The sequence below is a fragment of the Perca flavescens genome, chromosome 8 (assembly GCF_004354835.1).
Source record: "Perca flavescens isolate YP-PL-M2 chromosome 8, PFLA_1.0, whole genome shotgun sequence".
NCBI lineage: Eukaryota > Metazoa > Chordata > Actinopteri > Perciformes > Percidae > Perca > Perca flavescens.
In genome coordinates, this window is record NC_041338.1 from 20,020,274 (window position 1) to 20,042,788 (window position 22,515).

The following is a 22,515-nucleotide window of genomic DNA, read 5'->3' on the forward strand; positions in this document are numbered from 1 at the left end:
CTGAAATAGCCACATATGGCAAGACATTGCATGCCCTTATGGTGGAGCTAAACTGAGAGAGAAAAGCAGGTTTCAGAATTAGTCCAAGTGAATTAGTTGTTAATTTATGAGACGGTTTCTGTGTCTAGACAAAAGCATAACATGCACTTACTGCAGCTAAATATTGCAGTTAGAGGATTCTATCATTACATTATGCCTTAATTTGAGAGCTGACTAAACAGAGGGAGACAGGAATAGAGGGATGAAAAACAGGGGGATCATAAAGAAACAAACAGGAGTGAAATGACAAATTGAGAGGGGGAGGTGTGAATAAGGAAAAAAGAGAGGGTGGGTGTTCATAACAGATGGAAAGACTGTGGGATGGATGAGGAAGAAGGAAGAAGAGGAGAGAGAGAGAGAGAGAGAGAGAGAGAGAGAGAGAGAGAGAGAGAGAGAGAGAGAGAGAGAGAGAGAGAGATAGAGACCTGATCTTCTCCAGTGTGATCCAGTCATCTGAGGTGTTGGCGTTACCAGTTAGGCTGTATGACACAGTGATGCTGGGGTCTGAGTAACTGAACCGACAGGAGCCTGAGCCTGGGGAATATAAACACACACAGAGGACAGACATACATGACAGTTTCAACAATTTAATTTTATCAGGAGGGCAATGATCCTTAGTATGCCCTGAGGGGCAGCCAGGCCCGGCATGGTGGCTTCTTCTGACTGATTTCTCCCACATTCCTCCTTTAGCCAAGTGAAAAAGTATGTCTAAATGGTGTCATGGTGGAACTAAGTGATCAGCAGCTTAACAGGGCTGAGAGAAGTTATGAGGTGGTATGAAGGGGTTGTGCAGAGGTGACCGGAGGAGCTGATGTAGGACCAAAGACTCTATAGCCAACTACAGCTAGACACTGTTAATACATGAGTGTATGTGTGTGCATACTCTTGTGGATTTCTGCTTGATGAGATTTGTGTGGAAACAGACTATATTTGCACCTTTAAAATGTGGTTTTGTGTCGGTGCTGTGGGAGCTGGCGAGGTCAAAGGTTGCTAATGGACGAAGCAGGCAAACCCCCCCCCCCCCCCCCCCCCCACCTTAACTCTCCCCCCTGCTCTCCCCCTTCTCCCACACCACCTGAAGGTGTGCAGCGTCCATGTCCTGCTGTGCAGCTGCATCCCCACTGAATACAGCCATGCATTAACCTGCTACCACTTCACTGCAATGCTCTACTGAACTGCTCCGTAAACAAACCTACTGCATCACAAGCTCATATTAATGTCCTGCAAACTAGAGCACAGCCAGACAGAACAAGATATGGGGAAAGAGAGAGAAAGAGACATATACTGTACAGGATGGGGGGTGAGGGTGAGAGGGGTTGCCGTTTCAGTATGTACTCTTATTTCCTCCCAGTCACGTACCCATGAGAACTGGTGGATGCATGTAATGGACATGAAAAATACAAGACCTCTAAAAACTCTGCCATGGCCTTCTGGGTGTCTTTCCAGAATATTGTAAATCATTCATTATTGTGATAGGAGAGGCAAAGAGAGAGAAAGAAACACAGAAATATAATGTGTACCAGTTGGCTTGCTGACATGTTCTAGGGCTAAATCTGCCTATTTCTTGAGGATGACAAAGGGATCTATTGTCCTGGCTGCAAAACACTGTTGCACATAGGCCTAAGATAATTTGAAAATGTCTTATACATAGGCCTCTTATACAACATCTGTCTTTATGTATTGTTTGCGTGTGGAGATTTAATACTCACCCAGGGCAAACTGCAGGACTGAGGCTGTGCTAGTGTTGAGAGGTACAGTGGTCTGGGGAAGATACACAAGGCTGTTTAGGATATCATCCATAAATAATCAAAATCAAAAATAAATATGATTTGGTGCACTTAAGTGTTTAAAACTCAAAAACACAAAGCTAAAAAGCTATTTTTCACTGATCTTTTCAGGTTTAACCTGATACGTCTGTTGCACTTGTAACCACATCTAATAATATAATGTAAATTGTTTTCAACCCTTCTGAAGACATTTCTACATCACTGCAGAAGGGTGACAATTTCAACCACTCGAGTTGAGTTAAGTTATTCTTCAAATGGGAAATTGGTGGAGCATTTTTTTTTTATTGTATAATATCAATAAAATCAATATAAAAACATAAAGTTATCTTTTCATTGTGTGTGTGTGTGTGTGTGTGTGCGTGCGAGAGAGAGTGTGAGTACATGAATGTATGTTCTCATTGTCGATGCTGTCGTATTTGAGACTATCCGTGTGTAAACAATTCAGTGTTTCTGGATGTGCACGCTTGTTGCACTTGACAGAAGCGCTGCCAGGCAGCGGCATCAAACATTTGGATCAGTGACAGACACAGCAACTGTTTATCAGAGAAGTAAATACAATCACGAGGCACTAAACACTTCTCTGCTGCTGACTGGCTTTCATCTCCTACAGAAGAATACACAGCCTGAAATCAACTTTGTAAAGATAGAAAGAGGGCATGAAAAGGTTTGATAAGCAATTTTGAATGTATGTGTGTATGTTTGTGTGTGTGCGTGCGTGCGTGCGTGCGTGCGTGCATGTGTGTGTGTGTGCCACACTGCATGTCATTCCTGATACTAGTGTATTATACTGTAAATTGAACATGGTATGATACTCGGTAGGGCTGAACGATTTTTGAAAATAATCTAATTGCGATTTTTTCCCCAAATATCGCGAATGCGATTCGATATTCGATTATTTTTTTAAGCTCTTTGTCTTCTGTATTATTCAACAAAGACAAACAATAAATCATTGTATAGTATGAACAACACACAATTACACACTAGACAGTTAATATATATAATAAGTAAAAATATAGTATATATATATATATATATATATACACACACACACACAGACACGCACGCAAGTAGTTTTTTACAGTGCACTGAGAGGAGCTGCCTCCAGCCCATCCCCCTCGTGAAGTTGCGTGCAATGTGCATAACACCGTCAACATTGCACTAGCTCAGAGCGGCTATCGTTACGTTAGCTGCTGGTGGTCTTGCCGTGGGATTAACTGCACTAATAAAACCGTTGAAATACCGCGGCCACGCTGCTGTGAAAGCTCCCCGAACCGTCATTTATCAGTCTGATTGATACCCCTCTCAGTGGCAGCTCCTCCACTCCATATCTTTATAACGGAGCTAACCGCTAACCGGAGCTAACCGCTAATCAGAGCTAGCTCGTTGCCAACCGAGCCTTCAGTTCTGTGTGCCTGTATCCATTAACTGCATGTATGGACTCGAGCCTGAACAAAACCCTTCATTTTATTAAAATAGCTGTAAAAGATTTAAACTTCAACTCATAATTGTTTGAATGACATAGATCAGCTCAAGGTATGGTGTAGCGTTAGCTTGCTAAGTTGATGCTTTCTCTGCGGAGTGCAGACTGATTTGCTCTCGCGAGTCACCAAATCGAGACCAAATTGCAGCCTTTGCGATTAGGAAATCGCGTTTTAACATATCGCGATATTATCGCAAATGCAATTAATCGTTCAGCCCTAATACTCGGTCCCTCGTGCTCCTTCTGGTTTACTTTTCACTTTTAAATGTAACGTTACACATGTCATCCTTAAACTTCTGTGACCTTCAGTGTAATGAGAAATTAGTGTTGGCTAAAACTGGAGCAAAAACTCCAATGCCAAACAGGTGCTGCAGCAATAATTTGAGTTAAAGTTAGCGGATGAATGAAAGCAAGCTGTTATGTACACATAATATAGATTTGTTTCTGTAACCTGTTGACCCAGAGGAATGAAAATAGAAAAACCAAATAATGAGACATAAAGGTACTATAAATATTCGAGAAGCAATATCACTTCTTCCATTTCCAAGACAAAGTGAGCATGGTTTTCGTTTTTTTACCACAAATTGGGGACCCATAATAAACTACTTCATGATATTGGCTCCATGTTTGCTTTTAGTTGTTCTTTGTTAGCACTCACTATAAATGGTAGAGATAATAGTAAATTGCAAAATGTGTTATTTATTTTGTTGCTAAATGCATGCTTTTATTTTGAAATTAGTTCCAATAGCTAGATTTCCATCACCTTCTTTGTTAAAAAGGCATAATAGAGTAGACATTTCTGGGGAGTTTATAGAGATGCAGATGTTTAAACATGAGATTCTACTGTGGTCACAGCTAGTATGCTGCAATTTACTCTAGTTGTGGTTGTGGCTGCTGAGTGGTTGGTTTGGATGTATGGTCAATGGGCTGTAAAATGTACAGCGGTGGCAGTGTGGTCAAACATGTCAGTTACCAGCTCGCGTTCTCCAAAGGGCTCACAGAAAGTGACCGCTCTGCCATGCATCAGTACACCACACTGCTCTCCCACCTCACAGTTACTGCACTCAGACCTGAGAGGAGAGGAGAGGGTATTGAGTTATAACAAAAGCAAGAAGTATCATGGGAGAGCATCATAGATTTAAAGAGGGATTGCACTCTAAGATTACGAGAGGAGTTGTAACTTTTTCACGTACCAGATGCTCGAGTCCAGCTCTCCCTGGAGGTTGGAGTCGAAGTCGTCACGCAGCACAGCATGTTTGCCATGGAGCTCCACTACACAAACACACACACACACCATATGCTCACAGTTAGACGCAGTCTGTATGATACCTTGTCTTTTCATGTTGTAATTACCTGCGTAATTATAATATCAAAAGAAAGAAAATTACAGCAGACAATGAAATGCAGACTCACAAAGACTAGGTCTCAATGGGGACTCGGTTGGAGCTGAAACAGACAGAGAAGAAGGGAGTAAACATTGTGAGTTATTCAGTAGCAACATCTTGTATGTATAGGTACAGTCTGACACCTGTCTGATGCCAGTCCTGGGCAACTTGCAGGCAGTTACTTTTCGTAGAGCTGTAGAAGTGCATGTATGAACATTCATGTTAATATATGAACAAAAGTAAAGACTAAACAGACTTTTCCTATCTGTGCAGTTTTGCACTGTTAACTGCATGGGAAAAAGTGTGTATTAGTCAGTAAGTGCAGGGAAATGGGCTCATTCTTAAATCATCTCTGAGTGAAACAAACTTTCTCTGTATCCTGGCCGGCCATGGCTACAGTCTCTTGGCTGCTGCTGATAATTCCTTTTAGTAATGAAAGGCCGGGCGGCCATGATTAACGGTTCAATGCCAATTAACCGCCATTCACCCCAGAGGCGCCTGTGTGCTGTAATCTGTGGCCACTGCCTAGCTAACACACTCAACCATCAATCTCTCCTAGGGGATACACAGCTCTGAGAGGAGGAGGGAGGTGAATGGAGGGAGGTAGTGAGTGTTAAGACTTAATAAATCAAACATGGGTTAAAAAAAAAAAAAGCTCCAACTCAATCACAGAGAATACTTAATAGAATACTCTCTGCATCCACATTTTGGAAAAATACGATGTAAATACGAGTATGGAAAATATGGGTGTGACCTTTGGGCTAGAAAAGATGGAGGAGCTAGTACATAGTGCGGTTTAAAACTTAATCAATCAATCAATCAATTGATTGATTAGTTTGGTGAAAACTTTATTTAATTAGCTGGTGCACACAGAATGGATGGATTGGTGGATGTAATTTACTAAACTCAGACTTGCACCAAAAAAACGGGTGCACCAGGTTATAATCACACTTGAGAACTTCCCTGTTGTATATTGAGATACAGCCACTGAGAACATAAAGTAAAATGCAATTTGCACACCTTTGTTTATGTTGCATAAAGTGTTAGAGAATTTGAGTTTAACCTTGTTTCGTGATCAGTCATTGTTGAGTCGCACATTGGCTTTAACCTCAAACATGTCACCCTTCAATCCCTTTGAGCTTTCTTACTCCGCTCTGGTAGTTTTTTTTTTTAAGACAGTCTTACGCCAGACAGAAGAGAAGGATAATCTGCCACAGTATTCTCCATCCAGGATGAGTCTGCCCACCTGATAAAATGAACTAAGATAACACAGTGAAGACTCATTCCAAAGTTACGTTTCAAGTTACTTAAGATTTTCTTTCAAACCTTACAGCAGTTCTGAAATTTCCTCTGAGAGAGAGGCTTACATTTGAGAAAGCCCACCTAAAACCCCTTATAAACAACAGAACTTTAATCAAGAGGAGGGATTATCAAAAAAAGGTTTCTTACTATCGTAATGGCTCTGCTAATGTATTTACTTGGAGCTCAAGCCTCACTTTTGTTAGCTGGCCCAATTTCTTCCCATTTGATCCAAATGCCGAGCAGTTAGAAAATGGATTAACTATTCACAGAGTGGTGGTAAAGTTTCATGCTGACTGCAAAAGTTGGAGTCTTAGTGGCCTGTGTGACAGAGTTGGGCGGTTCAGTGCTGCGTCTGTTGCTGCCGCTCTGGTGGGCCCCGATGCTCAGCTCCGTGGCTGGAGCTCGGGCTCGACGATGAAGCCCATTAAACCAAGATCAAAGGGCCTTCTTCCTCCCACTCCGTCTCTCCCCCTTCCTCACCCTCTAATCCTCCAAAGTTTGCTGATTCAAAACATGTTTAGAGGAGCAATCAATCCCAGCATGTGCCACTCTGTCATGTTTCCTGTACCTTATTATTCCTATTAAACTATAATAAAAATGAAATATGCAGTTGTGTGCTCAGTTTACATGAGAATGTCTTCATCTTACATATTCAACCTGAGAAGAGCATTTACTGAAACCCGATTCCTGGTAATCCACCCTCTCAAACTGACATAAAGTAATAAATGCTTGGTTGGTATTCTGCTCTCTACAGTCTCTCTCTATAACAAACCCTTCTAAATCACTCTCAGGCTTTCTAGTGAGGCCATTTGGCTGGAGAAAGGCCCACACGATTTTTTTTTGGGTGGATAATCCCTTCAAGCTTCCAAAAAGGCCTCATTTACAGTTTTCTTTCTCCATGCTTCATCACGCTCTCCTGCTGTCTCTCTCACTTCCCTTCTATCACAATCTCCCCCTCCTGCCCACCCCTCCATCCGCACCCATACTGTCTCTCTCTGCCTAAACTGTCTCTCTCTGCCTAACCCTCTGCGCATCGGGAGCAAACAGTGGCGCTCATTTCACTTGGATTAATCCCCTCTCACTTTCTTAAAGACTTCAATTACTGCCTCCTCTATTTGCGGCTCATCTCTGTTAATGCCTGTATCTCCCTGGCCAGGGCTTATACTCACAAGCATGCAGAGGGACACACGCACACAGAAAGGTACACATACACACAGACAGGTTTTCCCCCCAAACCTCTCTGCTATTTCGCTGCTATGCAAATGCACACATATGCACACATATAAACAGGAGCAACAAAAAGGAGGAGATTCTCAATAAACTATACCAGGACTAAAATCGGATTGGTGCTGATGAGCAGGGTTGGGGTGATACAAGGAGGGACTAAATGAGCATAAGCTTTGGCAGACTCAGACATCTCTGCACAAAGAGCGCAGGGCACAAGTCATGTTAAATCTTCTCCCCCTCTTCTCTCCATCTTCCAGCTCTAATCTCCTCTCTCTCCTCTTTTTCTCCCCACCCTGTAAACTGCACTCACTCTTCCAATCTCCCTTGTTCTTCTCTCGTTTGCTCTTTTTCCCTTCGTCTGACTCATATCCTTGACGACGTGAACCGCGTTTGAAGTCAAGTTGCTCCCGTCTAACTGGCGGTTGCAATTACTGACTCGCCAGGACGCAGGATGCTGTTGTTTTTCTTTTTACAATGACTAGAAAGAAATGGTTCTCCAAGGTCAGATTGCAGACACTTCACTCCACTCAGCAAAAAGCAGAGCCTTTGTGTGGGCTTCAATTGGCATCATTACAATAATTATAGGTGAGTGGAGAGGAGACCGGCAAAGAAGAAAGACTCCTCACTACTGGGAAGACTGGGAAGAGAGTTAGGAGAAAAACTGGAGAGAGAACATCACTAGCAAGAGAGGAAGAGATATAGACTAGATAGTGAGGTCTCAAGGTTTCTTGCTGGTGAGCGATGAGGGATGGCAGTCGAGCCGGTGTTCAGCCAGACAAGCAGGCTGGCTGGCAGACTAGGTGGGTGGCGAGGAGGTGGAAGAGTTGAGGCCACCGTCCCTCCTCTGTCTCGCTGTGATCAGGCGTCCCTCAGGGAGCAGTGGCCTCTTTGAGTTATATGTCTCTTTAATAATCCATCTGGGGTGCAGTGCACTCGGCCAGGCCCATAAAGACCTGATTTATTCCCTCGCTGGAAATGAGAGGACCTGGCGATGCTGGGCAGAAAGCAGGGGCTGCTGGCCCTGCTGTCAGGAGATAGAGCTGATGGACGGCCTGCAGCGACATTGAACACCCGCAACCACTCCACCCTCTAGCACAGAGCACCCTTTCCTGGACCACCACTACCTCTCCTCATTCTCTGCCTTGGCTCCTCTAAAGTGGGCTTAAAAAGTCTTTTTATGGCCACTCAGCAGGAGCAGAAATGTACTTCTGGTTCATCCTCCTGCCTGTCTGTTCGTATACTTCCAGTCATTTAAAACTGTGGCGGTGATTTGCATTTTTCGGAGCATCTCTAGGAGCCTGTCCAAACTATCGGGAAACGTGCTGATTGGTGCCACGGACTCCTCTGTTGTGCACTGCATTTTATTTTGTTGCAGCAGTATTTGTCAGACTCCCATTAGTTTTGTCTTCTGAATCCACAAGTAAGAAGAAAATATGAGTATTTTTCTGTGCTGGTTGTCGAAGAAAGTAATGGGGTGTTATCAAAGCAAACTGGGAGGGAAGTTGGAGAGATGAATTGAACACTGAACGAGGGAATGGGCTGAAGAAGGGTGTTGGCACAGCAGTAAGGAGCTGCGAGAGCACAAGGGGGAGCAGTGTGTCAGGGAGCAGGCATCCCCCAACAAAGATAATTTCACACACATTACACACACACGCACACACGCACACACACACACACACACACACACACACACACACACACACACACACACACACACACACACACACACACACACACACACACACACAGGGAGGCTTTCTGTTACTGAGAAGCAAAGTGCTGCATGTTAGATGTACCACAGTGAGTTAAAGGCTTATACCTCTCCTCTTCTTTCTTTATCCTTAAATCTCTTATTTACATTAGAATTTTTATCTGTCTCTCTTTATCATGCTAAGCTCAGATTCACACTCTAGTGTTACCTACTTTTTCTATCTCCCAGGCTAATCTGTCCATTTGTTCCTAAAGTCTTCACCCTGGCTGATCACTGTGATTGTCTTCTTATGTGAGCCTGTTTCTCTCCCTCCATCCATCCCTTCCTTTCTCTTTTTCTCCTTCCCTCCCTCTCCTCCATGGATCATAACCCTGCTTTAGATAGCTTTCATTTCTCCAGATCTTCAAAGCTTGAGTCTTAAGCATATGAACTTCTGAAGTGGCTTGAGCTGGCCTCGTATCTTTTATTCCACTTTGAATGCTAATGCCTAGATTTGAAGTAACTTTGCTCAAAGCAGCGTGCACTCTCTTTGCCACTCTGCGGATGAATTTGGGACGGTAGCCTATTTGATCCCGCTGGAAGGGAAAAGTCTACAGGCCTCTGCCTCACCTGCTGGCAAGTATGACTTTGCTGAGGGAACTAAGACAATAAACATGATTTATGTATAGTTTTTCAACAGTTTCTTCTGAGTTGGTGTCTGCATTATCACACTTCTCTACACATTTATACAATTTTGGCTGCCCCACAGTACACAATGACTTACTGTCACAAGTACTACTTACTGTCAAAGTAATTTTCAAGAGCCCTGCACATTCCAGTTTCATGATTTTTGTAATCTGCACAGCTCTTTTGAAGTTGCAGGTTTTGGTTTGGAAAGAGGAAGAGGAACTGACTACAGGGAGTTAGGTCAGTGGAGCGCTTGTCTCTGTTCGGACAGTCCACAAGAGACCAGAAATTGTCAGACCCAATTCTGTTTCCTCCTTTGTCTTATCTCTCCTCCAACTCATTTCACCTTCTGTTGCCCATAACATGTTCATTTCTTATTTGTTATTCTGATTTCCTGGAGAAGTTCAGCAACACAAAGAGCATTGCGTTATTGGCCGTCAAAGGAATTAGCCTACAACAAGGTCGGCCACCCACTCACACCTATTCTTTCCCCTACTTTTCTTTTGTTAATGATATTCAATCATCCTAATACCTCTCCCCAACACTCAAATCACCTCCAATTTATGACCTTCATGTTTCTCATTACTATAATCTCTTCATCCCACCATCTTTGTCCTTCTATCCTCCCATCTGTCCTTCACCAATTAGACAGAAACTGTCATTACTGACACAAGTAATTTATAGCTCTACATGCAGCAGCTTTCGCTCCCATGTATCCCTTATCACCGTCACCAGTGTCTCTCCCACCTGTCCTGCCTCTCATACCTGTACATTGTCTCTGTAGATTTTACATTAACTCACTAATCTCTGTCTGCCCCTATTCACAACGTGTCCTCTCCAAGGCCTTGTAAGGTCTAAATCTCTGCTTTCCAGCTTGTCTGCTGTGAGTAGTTGTGTGTAAGTGTTATACTGCAGGGCCTTGGCACTAAACAACTAAGTTGACTGTTGTTGGCTGCAGATATTTCATTTGCAGAGGGAGAAGACTGGGGCAGTGTGTCAGTGGTTGTGAGAGGATGAGCTCTCGGGCAAGGACAAGAGCCTTGTCGCTCTCTCTTTGTCACTCTTCCAGGCCTGACTGAGGGCATTGTGCCCCACCTTTTCCAAGTGGCATTCAGCCATAAAGTTGAGCACTCTCTTCCTGGCATGTGCTGCAATCATCGGTAGTGTCTCCTATGAGCTGCTGAGGGACACACTTACAATGAAGAGTCCTAAGAGACTTGCCACAGAGGTTATTTTGTTCTAATAAAGACTAAGTATATCTTAAAGCTTAAATGTTGTCGTTTTCCCTTTGTAACAGAAAACAGGAAAAGACACCAGCAGCAGTTAGTGTACCACTTTAAGTATTAAAGTCAAATTTGATCTACAAGGAGGAGTTCTCGAGTGAGGAGGAGGCTTCTTTCCTGTAAACAAGCAATTATACACACTCAGCATGCAAAGTGGGACTGCACTGTCTGTCTATAGCTACTTTAGGCTGTCACAGAAAGTGGATGTAAGAAGTGTCGGCCATAAAGCGTAAATCTCCGGCAGAGAGAGTTTAGCATAAGCTGAAATTAAGCTGGCAATATAGGACATCCAAATATCTCTGGCTCCGGCTGCATCATTAGGCAGAAAGAGAAGAGAAGTGTGGCAATGCCACTGTCATGAAGAAGCAGCATATTAACCATATTGTGTCATCCATATTCTGAAAATCTGTGCATATGATGGACAGTAATGGGAAGTGATAAGGGGGTAGGGTCGGTGCACGTTTGCTTCGACATATGTCTATTCGCGTATGAATATCTGCCTGCATGTGCAGGGAAGAGGGGTATATGTGAGTGTCATCCTGCTGATGCTACTCACCTCCTTGCTCACAGAGCTGTTGGGCCAGAGCATCCTTGAAAATGATCTGTCCTCGATGTGTTGCTGTGGCTCTAAGAGACAGAAGTGAGAGAAAGAGAAAAAGAAAAAAGTGCATTAACACAAACAGCACGTAGGAAGAAGTTAACTGGTCTGTCCATAATATATGGAGATCAATCCAGCACAGATGGCATCATTTCCTACTAAAGCAAAATATGTTCAAGCATCCTCCATAAAAGAGGACATTTTCTGAAGCTTGTTATGATGTGACTTTGAGGTAAAAACAACAAGAAAGAACAAGCTTCTTTGAGGCTAAATTTAAATGTACACATTTGGAATAGGAATATATTTACATGTGGATGACAGAAAAATCAAAAAAGAGCCATAGTGAGGAGAATTAGGCAAACTACACGCACACACACACACACACACACACACACACACACACACACACACACTGCCTTTATCACTCTCATCTCACTGTGTGAGTCAGTAACTGGTAGGCAAAGTTAGAGGTGTTGTTACAACGACTGCATAGAGGATAATTGTGATTTTATTATCCAAGTATTGACAGGGATATTTCCTTAAAAAAGTTTGTGTGCTCATAGAATAGTGTTTCTCAAATATTTTCCAATATCATCACTTAAGAGTCATACTGCACTCTTTATACTCCAGTGTAAATGTAACTGTATGTTGCGTGCTGAATGTATGGAATGTAAAATGAATTTCCCTCTGGCGGCCATGAAATGCATTATTCATTTGAAAATGGAGAAATCTTTAAAAAAATCTAAGATGGTGAAATGGCTCAGAGTGTAGTAGGATATTTTACACAGACACTTAAGCATAATCTACTGTACTGTAGCCATGTAGAAAATGATCTGCTGTCATTTTCAATAGCAGAATTATATTAGCAAAGATGCACACTAACAAAGCTGCTCTAGAGTACAGAACTGTCATCTCTTCCAATATTAATAACTACTACTACTACTACTACAGTACTACTACTAATAATAATACAAATAATAATACAAATAATAATAATAATAATATCTATGTAACAACAGTTGATAATAATAATAATAATAATAATAATAATAATAATAATAATAATAATAGAGAATAAAATCCCATAACTTGGACACAGTGGGGGATTGAGGTGGAAAAGTATGGAAGAAGCTGCAATTTTGAGAGAGTCCTTGAAATGAGTAATTGGAAAAATAAACTGTAAAGTTTTACAGCCCCAGAGCCAGTGGCAGCAGCAAAATGGGATGTGTAGCAGCCCCATGAAGGAAAGTTCTGTGCAAGGGAAGACAACACTACATTGTTAGATGGCTAGTAAAAGACGTATTGCACCACTCCGACAGTATAACCTGCATTTTCCCACATAATACACAGAAGGAAACAACTGGAGTGAGACTGAGGTCAAAAACATAAAGAGGATAAATATCACAGTCATGACGTGCTTCCTCACTGACTGTCCATCAAGGAGAGGGGAGCAGTTGGAGTCTTGTCTCATCTGTCTGGCATTCAGACAAAATCCTAATGTTGTATTTTGCTTCGCTTTTATTATGAACATCATCTGTGGCTTGTTAATCTGAGCCACCTCACACTTAAACACACACTGACAGAGAACTATGTGTGACACCCACATACAGTGAGAAAGTCCCTTCATGGAGACCCTTTTTTCTTGGTTTCTGCCATGTAAGCACGCACTGTTGTCTCAAGTGTTCAGTATATTCCCAGGATCCAGACGCATTACACATTTCCTTTTATCTAACCAATAAAGTAGAGCTCTGACTAACATCACTGTGATTTTAAATTCACTGTACGTCAAACTCTATGGAAGCGATCCAGACAGTTTGTTTGTGTGTGTGTGTGTGTGTGTGTGTGTGTGTGTGTGTGTGTGTGTGTGTCACACCCGGTCATACTGTATATTGCACGTTATAACTCAGACTAAGTCGATGAGATGAGGATTAAAAAAAAGCTAAACTTTAGGGGGGAGCCCAATATAGTGGGTGCCTGAGTCAGTGAGCCCCACATCCATTTTGCAGACTTTCTTCTTGTCCTGCTTCATTCCTCTTTCCTTCTCTACAGTCCCATGTGGATTTTGCCTCGCACCTCCCAACTCGACCCTACCATGCATACTCAGGCCTTTTATGGGTGCCAAGGCATTTACACGTTCATCTCAGCTCATGAATAATGAATAGGCCCTTCATCAATTAGTAAAGAGCCCATGTGCCTTTGCAGAGCTGGGGAGAAAACATACTTAATTACACTCATATTTCAGAATTGGTTGAAAACTAATTTGAGTGTGGTATTTATGAATAAAAGATGGTGCGTAACGAACAGCGGGTGGGGATGTAGGAACAAGGCCCTTAAATATTTACTAAACACAGTCTCAGCTCAAGTTCACTAAACATATTCTGTTAAGTGCCAGGAGACAGAGGGCTCTATCAAACAGCACATTTACCTGACACACATCTTTTACACACACACACACACACACACACACACACACACACACACACACACACACACACACACACACACACACACACACAATCTGTGTGTTTTATTACAGTTTTTGCCGATTGCTTGCACTGAAATTAAAAGTATTACACAATTATCAAAACCTTACACTCAAGGAGCAAAACATTGGCCCAGATGTGCACTCCCAGTCAGCCTCACACTTTTTGCAAAACAATGCACACAGTGATTTGCAAAACACTAAACACACTTGTATATATTAGACATAGAAGTATATCATGATGCCACTTCTTGCCAATTCTAAAGCATTGACACACACATATGAGCCAATCTGTAAAACACAGCCATCGGGTGCGTAAACATGTGATTGCTTAATTGTAGACACACCAATCAGGTTTAAGCACCAAAAAAATGCAGCAGGTAAGTCTAGTATTTTCTGTAGGCCTACTGTATTTACATTTTTTGTTAGATCTTTTTTTTTACTGTAATTGTAACCTGTACTGGATCCAGTATTTTATGTTTGTCTGTTGTGTGTTATGCACACTACTGTAGTAGCATGAAAACTGGGACATGTTTTATTGTGTTTCTCCATGTTGACATGTTGACTGATTTGGGTATATGGAGGGAAATAAATTATATTTTCTTCAGTCTGCAGCATTGGTCTTGTGTAGTGTTTGGTGAACTTATTGTATATTTGCACTTTCTGTATATTTGTACTTCATTTACACTCTAATCACTGAGAAGTAGAATTTCTAAAAGTGTTTTATGTTAGCAACAGCAGTGTGTAACTAGTTCAAACCAAACTAAGTCATATGAAACGTGTTTCATATGGTAACAAACTATGTTTTTTATGAATTAGTGTATAGTTTATGCAAAAGTGTATCATTTTGCAAATGGTCTGAGGTGTTCTGCTAATTGGGTGTGTGGTTGTGCTAAGTGTAGTGTTTTGAAAAGCAATCAAAAAAAATGTAATATATATTATATTTTTGGATTCTCGTGGAGCTAGTTTTAACTATTATAGACTGTTGGTTGTTTAATCCATAACAATGCATCAAATTTGATTTTTAGTTTAATTCTTTTTCATGGTAAAAATTTAATCTGACGGCAACTGTCTGATAAATGTAGTGGAGTAAAAACAATACTCAAGTAAAGTAGAAATACCTCAAAATTGTACATAAGTACAGCACTTCAGTAAATGTACTTAGTTACATTATACCACTACAATGTGAAAGCTGTGTTGGAGTTTTGAAGGTCTTTTTAAAGTACAATTATGCAGAAGCACAAAGGCGTCTATTAAACAATGACAGAAGGGATAAATTCAGTGGGACAAAGTGCTTTTCCTTTGAAAGTGTGTGTATGTTTGAGTGGTCTGACTATGTGTGACTAGATAACGGGTATGTAATTAAAACAGCAGCCAGGAGAGGGCATTTAGTCTTAGCTGGAGAGTGTGTGATCGGCGCAGCGCGACGCCAGCGTATGTCCTGCCGTCACACCCCAGCAGCTCCTCAGTGTGTCTCTCGTTACCATCTTCACTCTGGGAGCCACACACACACACACACACACACACACACACACACACACACACACACACACACACACACACAAAGAACAGCACTGATACACACAAAACATTCATTGAACATCTAAATGTTAATTTGACTTTCTTTGGGGGGAAAAAAGCAATTAAGGGCCTAAATGTGTTGGTGTTTTTTTGTTTTCTCCTCTCTCCCCTACTATGATTCAAACGAGGTATCATTCATCTTGTGAAAATAAGTGCCATCCTCTACCCTCTCATTAGTCTAGAGGAGCAAATATGAGAGATGGGAAAGAGAGGGATTGAGGAAAATGAAGAAAAAGAGGAGGATTGAGTGAGAAATATGGATAAATGGAGGGGGACGGGAGAGTAGGGGGGTTGGGATTTGGTCAGTGGAAACAGAGATGGGGGTTAGATGGGCTTGTCTTTCAAAGTCCACAATCTGCTGTCAAATAGTGAGGCATGCAAAAAAGGCAGAGATCCAGTCCACACACACATGCACGCACACATACACTCCAAGCCACATATGAGCTTTAACATGTATGCAGATGGACAGGCTGTCACTCAAAGAGCTCCCAAAAGGGCCTGGAGTGGGTAATTACCAAGCATGTCTTCCATGTTAGATTACATGTTGCTGTTGGCCATAAGTATCCCTCAGGAGCCAGTTTGACAGTTCCCTGCAAACCACACACACACACACACAGCGGGGAATAATGACGGCTGATTTACCTTATAGCCATATACATGCAGTTAAATATAGCGACTGCTATCTTAAAGGCATGCATATGCACTAAATACTGACACCATAAAAAAAACTTTTTTAACAGTTTTTACACAAGACCACTGATAATAATGACTTTCTCAATCCACACTAACTATTACATCTGAGGGTGGAGAACACACACGTTGCCCCGCTCTTTTTCCCTTGTTAGACTCTCTCATCCCTTTCTCCTCAAATCCCAATTAAAAGCTAATTTTCTCTCCCGGCTCACTAGGCTTGTTGGTAATCATGATTAATATGAGGAGTTTCAGTGGGGTGCAGTCGCCAGCAGTGATTTGGTGCATTTGGACCTAGCCCTTAAAATAATGCACCCTAATTGGTTGATTTATCTTCCACGTTGAGGACCAGCTGTGGTTATGGCACAGCAATCAGGGACAACGGGTAAAAGAATGGAGAGTTAGAAAGATGGAGAATTGAAGACAGGACAATGAGATAGGCAGACTAAGAGGGAAAACAAGTACACAATGCTGGAGTTATCTCCAGATAAGCACTAAAAGAGCTTTGTAAAGCAGGGTTTCTTAATTTCAACCCAGCCTTGATATTTTCATACCGATCAGGGCTTGAGAAGGTGTGACTGGCTTCGTGGAATCACATTACTCTGTCCCCCCACCACCCCTCCCTCTGCCCCTAAATTAATTAATTGAAAAAGGCTCTTTGAGAACATGCAAATTTAATGAAGCTCCACAGAGGAGGGATTTGGGAGTTGTTTGGCAAATTACCTGCTTGTTAGCACAGGGTCATAGAGAGTTACGGCTCCAAATACAGCCAGAAGAAGCACAGTCACTGCTCAGTGTACAGCCAGGACAAGAGCAATTTACTTTGACTACTGTTAGTGAGTAATAATTAGGTAGATTAAGAAAACAACAGCAGTAATGTGGAAACAAATAAACAGTTTAATTAAACCTAATGCAAATACAAATAATTCATATGAACTAAAATGTGAAGGAAAGGACATATCAGACCCTGTTGAAGTTGCTAATGCTTTTAATCAATTTTTTACTAAATCTGTACAAGATCTTACTTCTAACTTTTCAGATGGTGAGCCTAATAGTATACATTTTAACACATTTTCATCAGAGAATGAGAATTTCTTCAAAATTAGAGAAGTGAATCAGGCAGTGGTATTTAAAGCTATTTCAGACCTGAATGACAATTTATCGAAAGATAATTATAATATAGACGCAACTTTCCTCAAAAAATATGCACAAGTGATCATTCAACCATTGACCCACATTATAAATGTCTCTATTAAAACTGGAATATTTCCAGATGCTTGGAAAAAGTCACTGGTAAAACCAGTCTTTAAGTCCGGGAACACCACAGACGTTAGTAACTATCGACCAATCAGTCTAGTTCCGGTAATGTCAAAAATATTAGAAAAAATTGTCTTTGAACAACTAACTCAATATTTATAAATACATCAGTATATACACCCTCATCAGTATGGTTTCAGACAGAACCATTCTACTGAAACAGCTATCTGCGCATTATTGGAAAATGTTGTGCAGCCGCTTGATAAAGGAAACATCGTGGGTGCAGTGTTCCTGGACTTAAAGAGGGCATTCGACACTGTAAATCATAGCCGTCTTATCTCAAAACTATTATCTTATAATACATCATACCAGGCATTATCATGGTTCGAGTCATATTTACAGGGTCGAGAACAATGTGTAGTTATTGATTATGCAAAGTCTGCCCCATGTAAAATTACGACCGGAATCCCGCAGGGAACCATACTGGGGCCTGTTCTCTTCAGCCTGTATGTGAATGAGCTGCTTGAAGTATGTCCTGAAGTTGGCATTCAGATGTATGCCGATGACACTGTGGTTTATGTGTCCGGCAGGAGCCCTGTTGTTATCGGCAGTACATTGACTAAAAGTCTTGAGAAAGTGTCTGATTGGCTAAACAAATCATGTTTAACACTTAATTTGAGGAAAACTAAATATATGTGTTTTTCTATAGCAAGAAAGCGGATAATAAATAACCTTAACATTAAAATGAATGGTGAACTCATCGATCAAGTAGAAGAAGAAAAATATTTAGGAGTGATTTTAGATTCTCAGCTAAATTACAAAAGTCATATTAAAACCATCTCAAGAAAAATGAAGGCCAGTATGAATTGTTTCAGATTGATCAGGAGCAGTTTAACAGTTGAATGTGCTCATGTCTTTCTGAACACTATGATCCTGTCCCATCTGTCGTACTGCACCACTGTTTGGTCCCAGGCCAGCCAAACTACCCTAAAGCCTATTGAGGGGCTTTATAATCGTGCCCTAAAAATTTTGGATAACAAGCCCATTCGATTCCATCACTGTTACATTTTAAATAAATATAAAATTTTAAACTTTGTTAATTTTGTTAATCTTAGATACATACAGTTGTTTTTTAAATGTTTAGCTGGACTTGCACCTGAACCACTTTGTAAATTCGTGAACAGGTTGGAATCTTCAAGATCCACCAGAGCTGCTGCATGTGAAGACTGTAAAATTCCATTTTGTAAAACCTCTTTTGCCCAAAATGTTTTTTCCGTGAAGGGAGCCAAACTGTGGAACTGGCTCCCTACAAATATAAAGGCTATACTTAAATTGTCCACCTTTAAAAAATTAGTAAAAGCATGGTTAATACAGCAGCAGCAGTGTGATCATGCCATCGGATTGTTATTTCTGTAATAATCTATGTTTTTTTGTATCTGTCCCTATTTAAATAAACTACAAATAAATAAAACAAATAAGGAGTAAATATGTGAGCAAGAAAGAAAACAGAGCTGGTTCAAAAAAGTCATTGATTCAAAGACTTCAAAAGATGGATATCTGAAAAAATCTGCCTTTTAAAAACCTTTGTCTCCCTTCCTTACTTTCTCAGTGAGGGTCAGACTAGGACAAGAGGGGGAGAAAGGGAAGAACCTACCGTATTGACACAGAGTCAACAACAGAGAGATGAATCCCCGCAACAAGTCATGTCTGTAATTTATCTTGTAAGTCACATTATATCATATTTGCGGGAACAGACAGTGCAGAATGTGAACCAATCATTTCTTCCAAAATACATCTGGAGCAGACCCTCTCCCCTGAGCATAGTTCATTTTGCTGCATATATAATAAAGCGCTTTTCTTTTCATTTTTTCAATCTCCACGCTCTATTCCATCTAGAATTGATAAGGAGGTCAAAGTCGCAGCAGGTGGCATGGTGACCTACTGATAAGAGTGTGTGATGTTGGTGCAGCACAGATGTGATGTGGACAATTTGCAGTATTGATCAGCACTGATGTGTGATATGTATGTACATGTGTGTGTGCATGTGTGTGTCTATGTACACAGGTGTATATATATATATATATATATAATTACAGGGGTCATGGACCATCCCTTGGGAAATAAGACAATATCATGGATGCAGAGACCTTTAGGGTAAACAGCGTCAGGAGTCCTGGTTGCGTGCTGTTGAGGAGCGCAGGAATGGGGTTGCCTCTTAAAAGTTTGATTTACTATTAAATTCTGAAAAACTGACACGTTTTAAAAGTTTAAGAAAGGTTAAAAACATGAATATGAGAGATATAAGAGTTGCTGTCTTAAAGGTGAATGTGTGATATATGAAAATTGGAATTATATGGGTGGACTGTGTCAGATTTGCAGCTCTGGTCGGTTTGTGGAGAAAATAAGTGGATCGGATTTATGTGCTCTGTCATGCTTCACATTTCTACCCCATATTTCTATATATCTACAATGCCAAAATGTGATTACTTTGAACCAATCCTTCATGTTCCCTGGCCCAATGTCGCCAGTGAATCTGTCACACAGCCACAAGCTACTATGGAGCTTTAATGATAAGGGGAGCTCATTAACCAGTGAATTTATGTTAAAACCGACCAAAAGATTTACTTGGATAATAGGAAATCAATGGAAAAGACTAATACCAGGAAAAATTAGGTGCTGGGTGAGATAGGTCACCTGATGTCTGAACTCTGACCTTTGACCTCTGATTAATATAACAAGTTGTCTATCATCCTGCCTGTCAGAATCACCAGACTGGATGAGCTTGAGGACACATTATTGTCATAAAATAGAAAGGTCAACCCACATTTCAATTACACTTTATTTATCATTTAATAGTCATTTTCCAAAAAGGACACATGCACCTGAAGCGTCTGTGAGAGTATAAAGGGTGTACTGTTTTCAGGGCCCTGAATGATCTCTAGTTGGTGGGCTCTCACTTTTAGCAGCGCAAATGATGGCTGCCTGCTACAGCCATCGTTGTTAAGGTAGATGGAGTCAAGTTGGTTTAGAGCTGAACCAGACTGTGTTAACATGCATCAGAAGACTGTGGTCAACCACGTACTATGCAATACCGTGCTGCGTGTAACAAAAACGTAATGCTCCCACAGACCTGCCTACTTTGAACAGATGGCAGTATCAACAACACAGCAGCCGGCATAATTGCAGCACAGTAACCATTCCTTTTCAATTACAGGTAACAAGACAAGAGAGTGTTTGAGCGCCCACCTGCCCTTCCTCACTCTATTTCTTTTTCTCCTCCTAATTGCTCATACAAGTGGCTTCAATCAGTCTTGGACTTGACAGAGGAACTGCAGGTAGCAGAGATTTAGAAAAAGAACAAATAGTAATAGTAGTAGTAAATAAGTCTTTGCAAACAAATGAATATGTACACACATGCAGATGAACACACACAAACACAGCATGCAATTACATAAAGGAACATTAGATACATTCCCTCAGGGGAACACTTTGGAAAGGGGGCTCACATGCAGCAATTAAAGCAATCTCCAATCACACAACTGTCCCACAGGGAGACAATACTACAGCTCAAAACACAACTTACACACACACACGCACACATGCACGCACGCACGCACGCACGCACGCACGCACGCACGCACGCACGCACGCACGCACGCACTCCAACACACAAGAATATGTTCATGCAGGGCTGCATGTATGCATACAGCACCCACACCTATGTATCACCCACACAGCAAGAGCTATACACAGGGCTAAGAGTGTTTGAATGTTTCTCTGAAGGTAGTTGTTGTCACATATAAAACCCCATGCTTGCGCACGCATGCACGCACACTACACACACACACACACACACACACACACACACACACACACACACACACACACACACACACACACACACACACACACACACACACACACCGACTGCCTTGAGGCTGTTAGTGAAGCAGAATAAAGGCAAAGAAAGGACGAGACACACCAGTGCATCTTTAGATTCGCCAGTGCAGCAAAGCATTCAGTACATTATGTAGTGGTGTGGACTGTCATGTCTGAGCAAGAAGAATAAAAAGTGGGGCACAACTGTGTTTTATGCAATCATTGAAGCATGAGTTTGTTTGCATTTTGTGTGTATGAAAAGGTTTGCTCCTGGCCTATAGCTTCACTATGATAGTTGCAGGTATAACTTCTGGGAGTGTATCATATTAGAGCTGCAACTAATGGTCATTTGTATTACCGGTTAATCTATTTTTTATTTTTATTTTTATTATGTAATTAATTAATTGTAAAGTTGGTAAAATGTTTGAAAATATAAATACAATTGTTTATTACAATTTCTGATTCAAAGGCATACATATTCATATTGTTTTCTTCAACAACAACCACCCAAAAATATTCAATTTACAGTGATATAAAAACAAAAAAAGTTGCTGGTTCTTGTATTTAGGAAACTGAAGCAAATGCTTGTTGCTGATTAATTTTCTGTTGATCGGCTAGTTTCAGTTTGAATAGTGCGATTGGTATTTACTTATAGATGTATGTGTCCTCCCTGTTCCTCCACCTCCTCTCCTCTCTTTTCCTCCTCTCTTCCAAGGCCTCCCCTTCTCTTTAGGTGGCAATTTACAGCCGCCCAGAAAATGAGTTCTTCTAGATGCCCACGTCACTGCACTCTATCACACTCCTGCTAGTGATCTGTTACCAGGAACACTCCCACAATATAGCCCATAAAACTGCTCACAGGTCCCATATTAATGCCATGGTGGACCAGCTCTAGTCCTGTGAAGGACATAGGATGTCTGTGCCTTTAATTTAAACACTCATGGACACTGTCTGTGGAAAATGGTCCTTGGATCAATCAGGGCAGGAATACTATGGGCAAGGGCAGGACATTGCATTATCTACATTTTGTACGGTCAAGACAAATGTCACCTCTGCGCTGTCACACCCATATTTTGTATTACCTTGTTTTGACTTTTAAAGTGATTGAAAGATTTGCTATACAATTGCAATTCTTGGGTGAATTCATT

At 41.2% G+C, this 22,515-nt stretch overlaps 1 protein-coding gene across 2 annotated transcripts in view; it reads right to left on the bottom strand.

Annotated features, from left to right (window-relative positions):
- Positions 1 to 22,515, bottom strand: part of reln (reelin) — a 106,289-nt gene that overhangs the window by 34,354 nt on the left and 49,420 nt on the right. For both annotated transcript variants that reach the window (XM_028584835.1, XM_028584834.1), the window contains exons 4-9: positions 11,437 to 11,507; positions 4,720 to 4,752; positions 4,500 to 4,578; positions 4,280 to 4,376; positions 1,749 to 1,800; positions 465 to 573 (exon numbers count right to left, since the gene is read on the bottom strand). In XM_028584835.1, the coding sequence (XP_028440636.1) occupies positions 465 to 573; positions 1,749 to 1,800; positions 4,280 to 4,376; positions 4,500 to 4,578; positions 4,720 to 4,752; positions 11,437 to 11,507 (441 nt within the window). The remainder of the gene's footprint in view (positions 1 to 464; positions 574 to 1,748; positions 1,801 to 4,279; positions 4,377 to 4,499; positions 4,579 to 4,719; positions 4,753 to 11,436; positions 11,508 to 22,515) is intronic.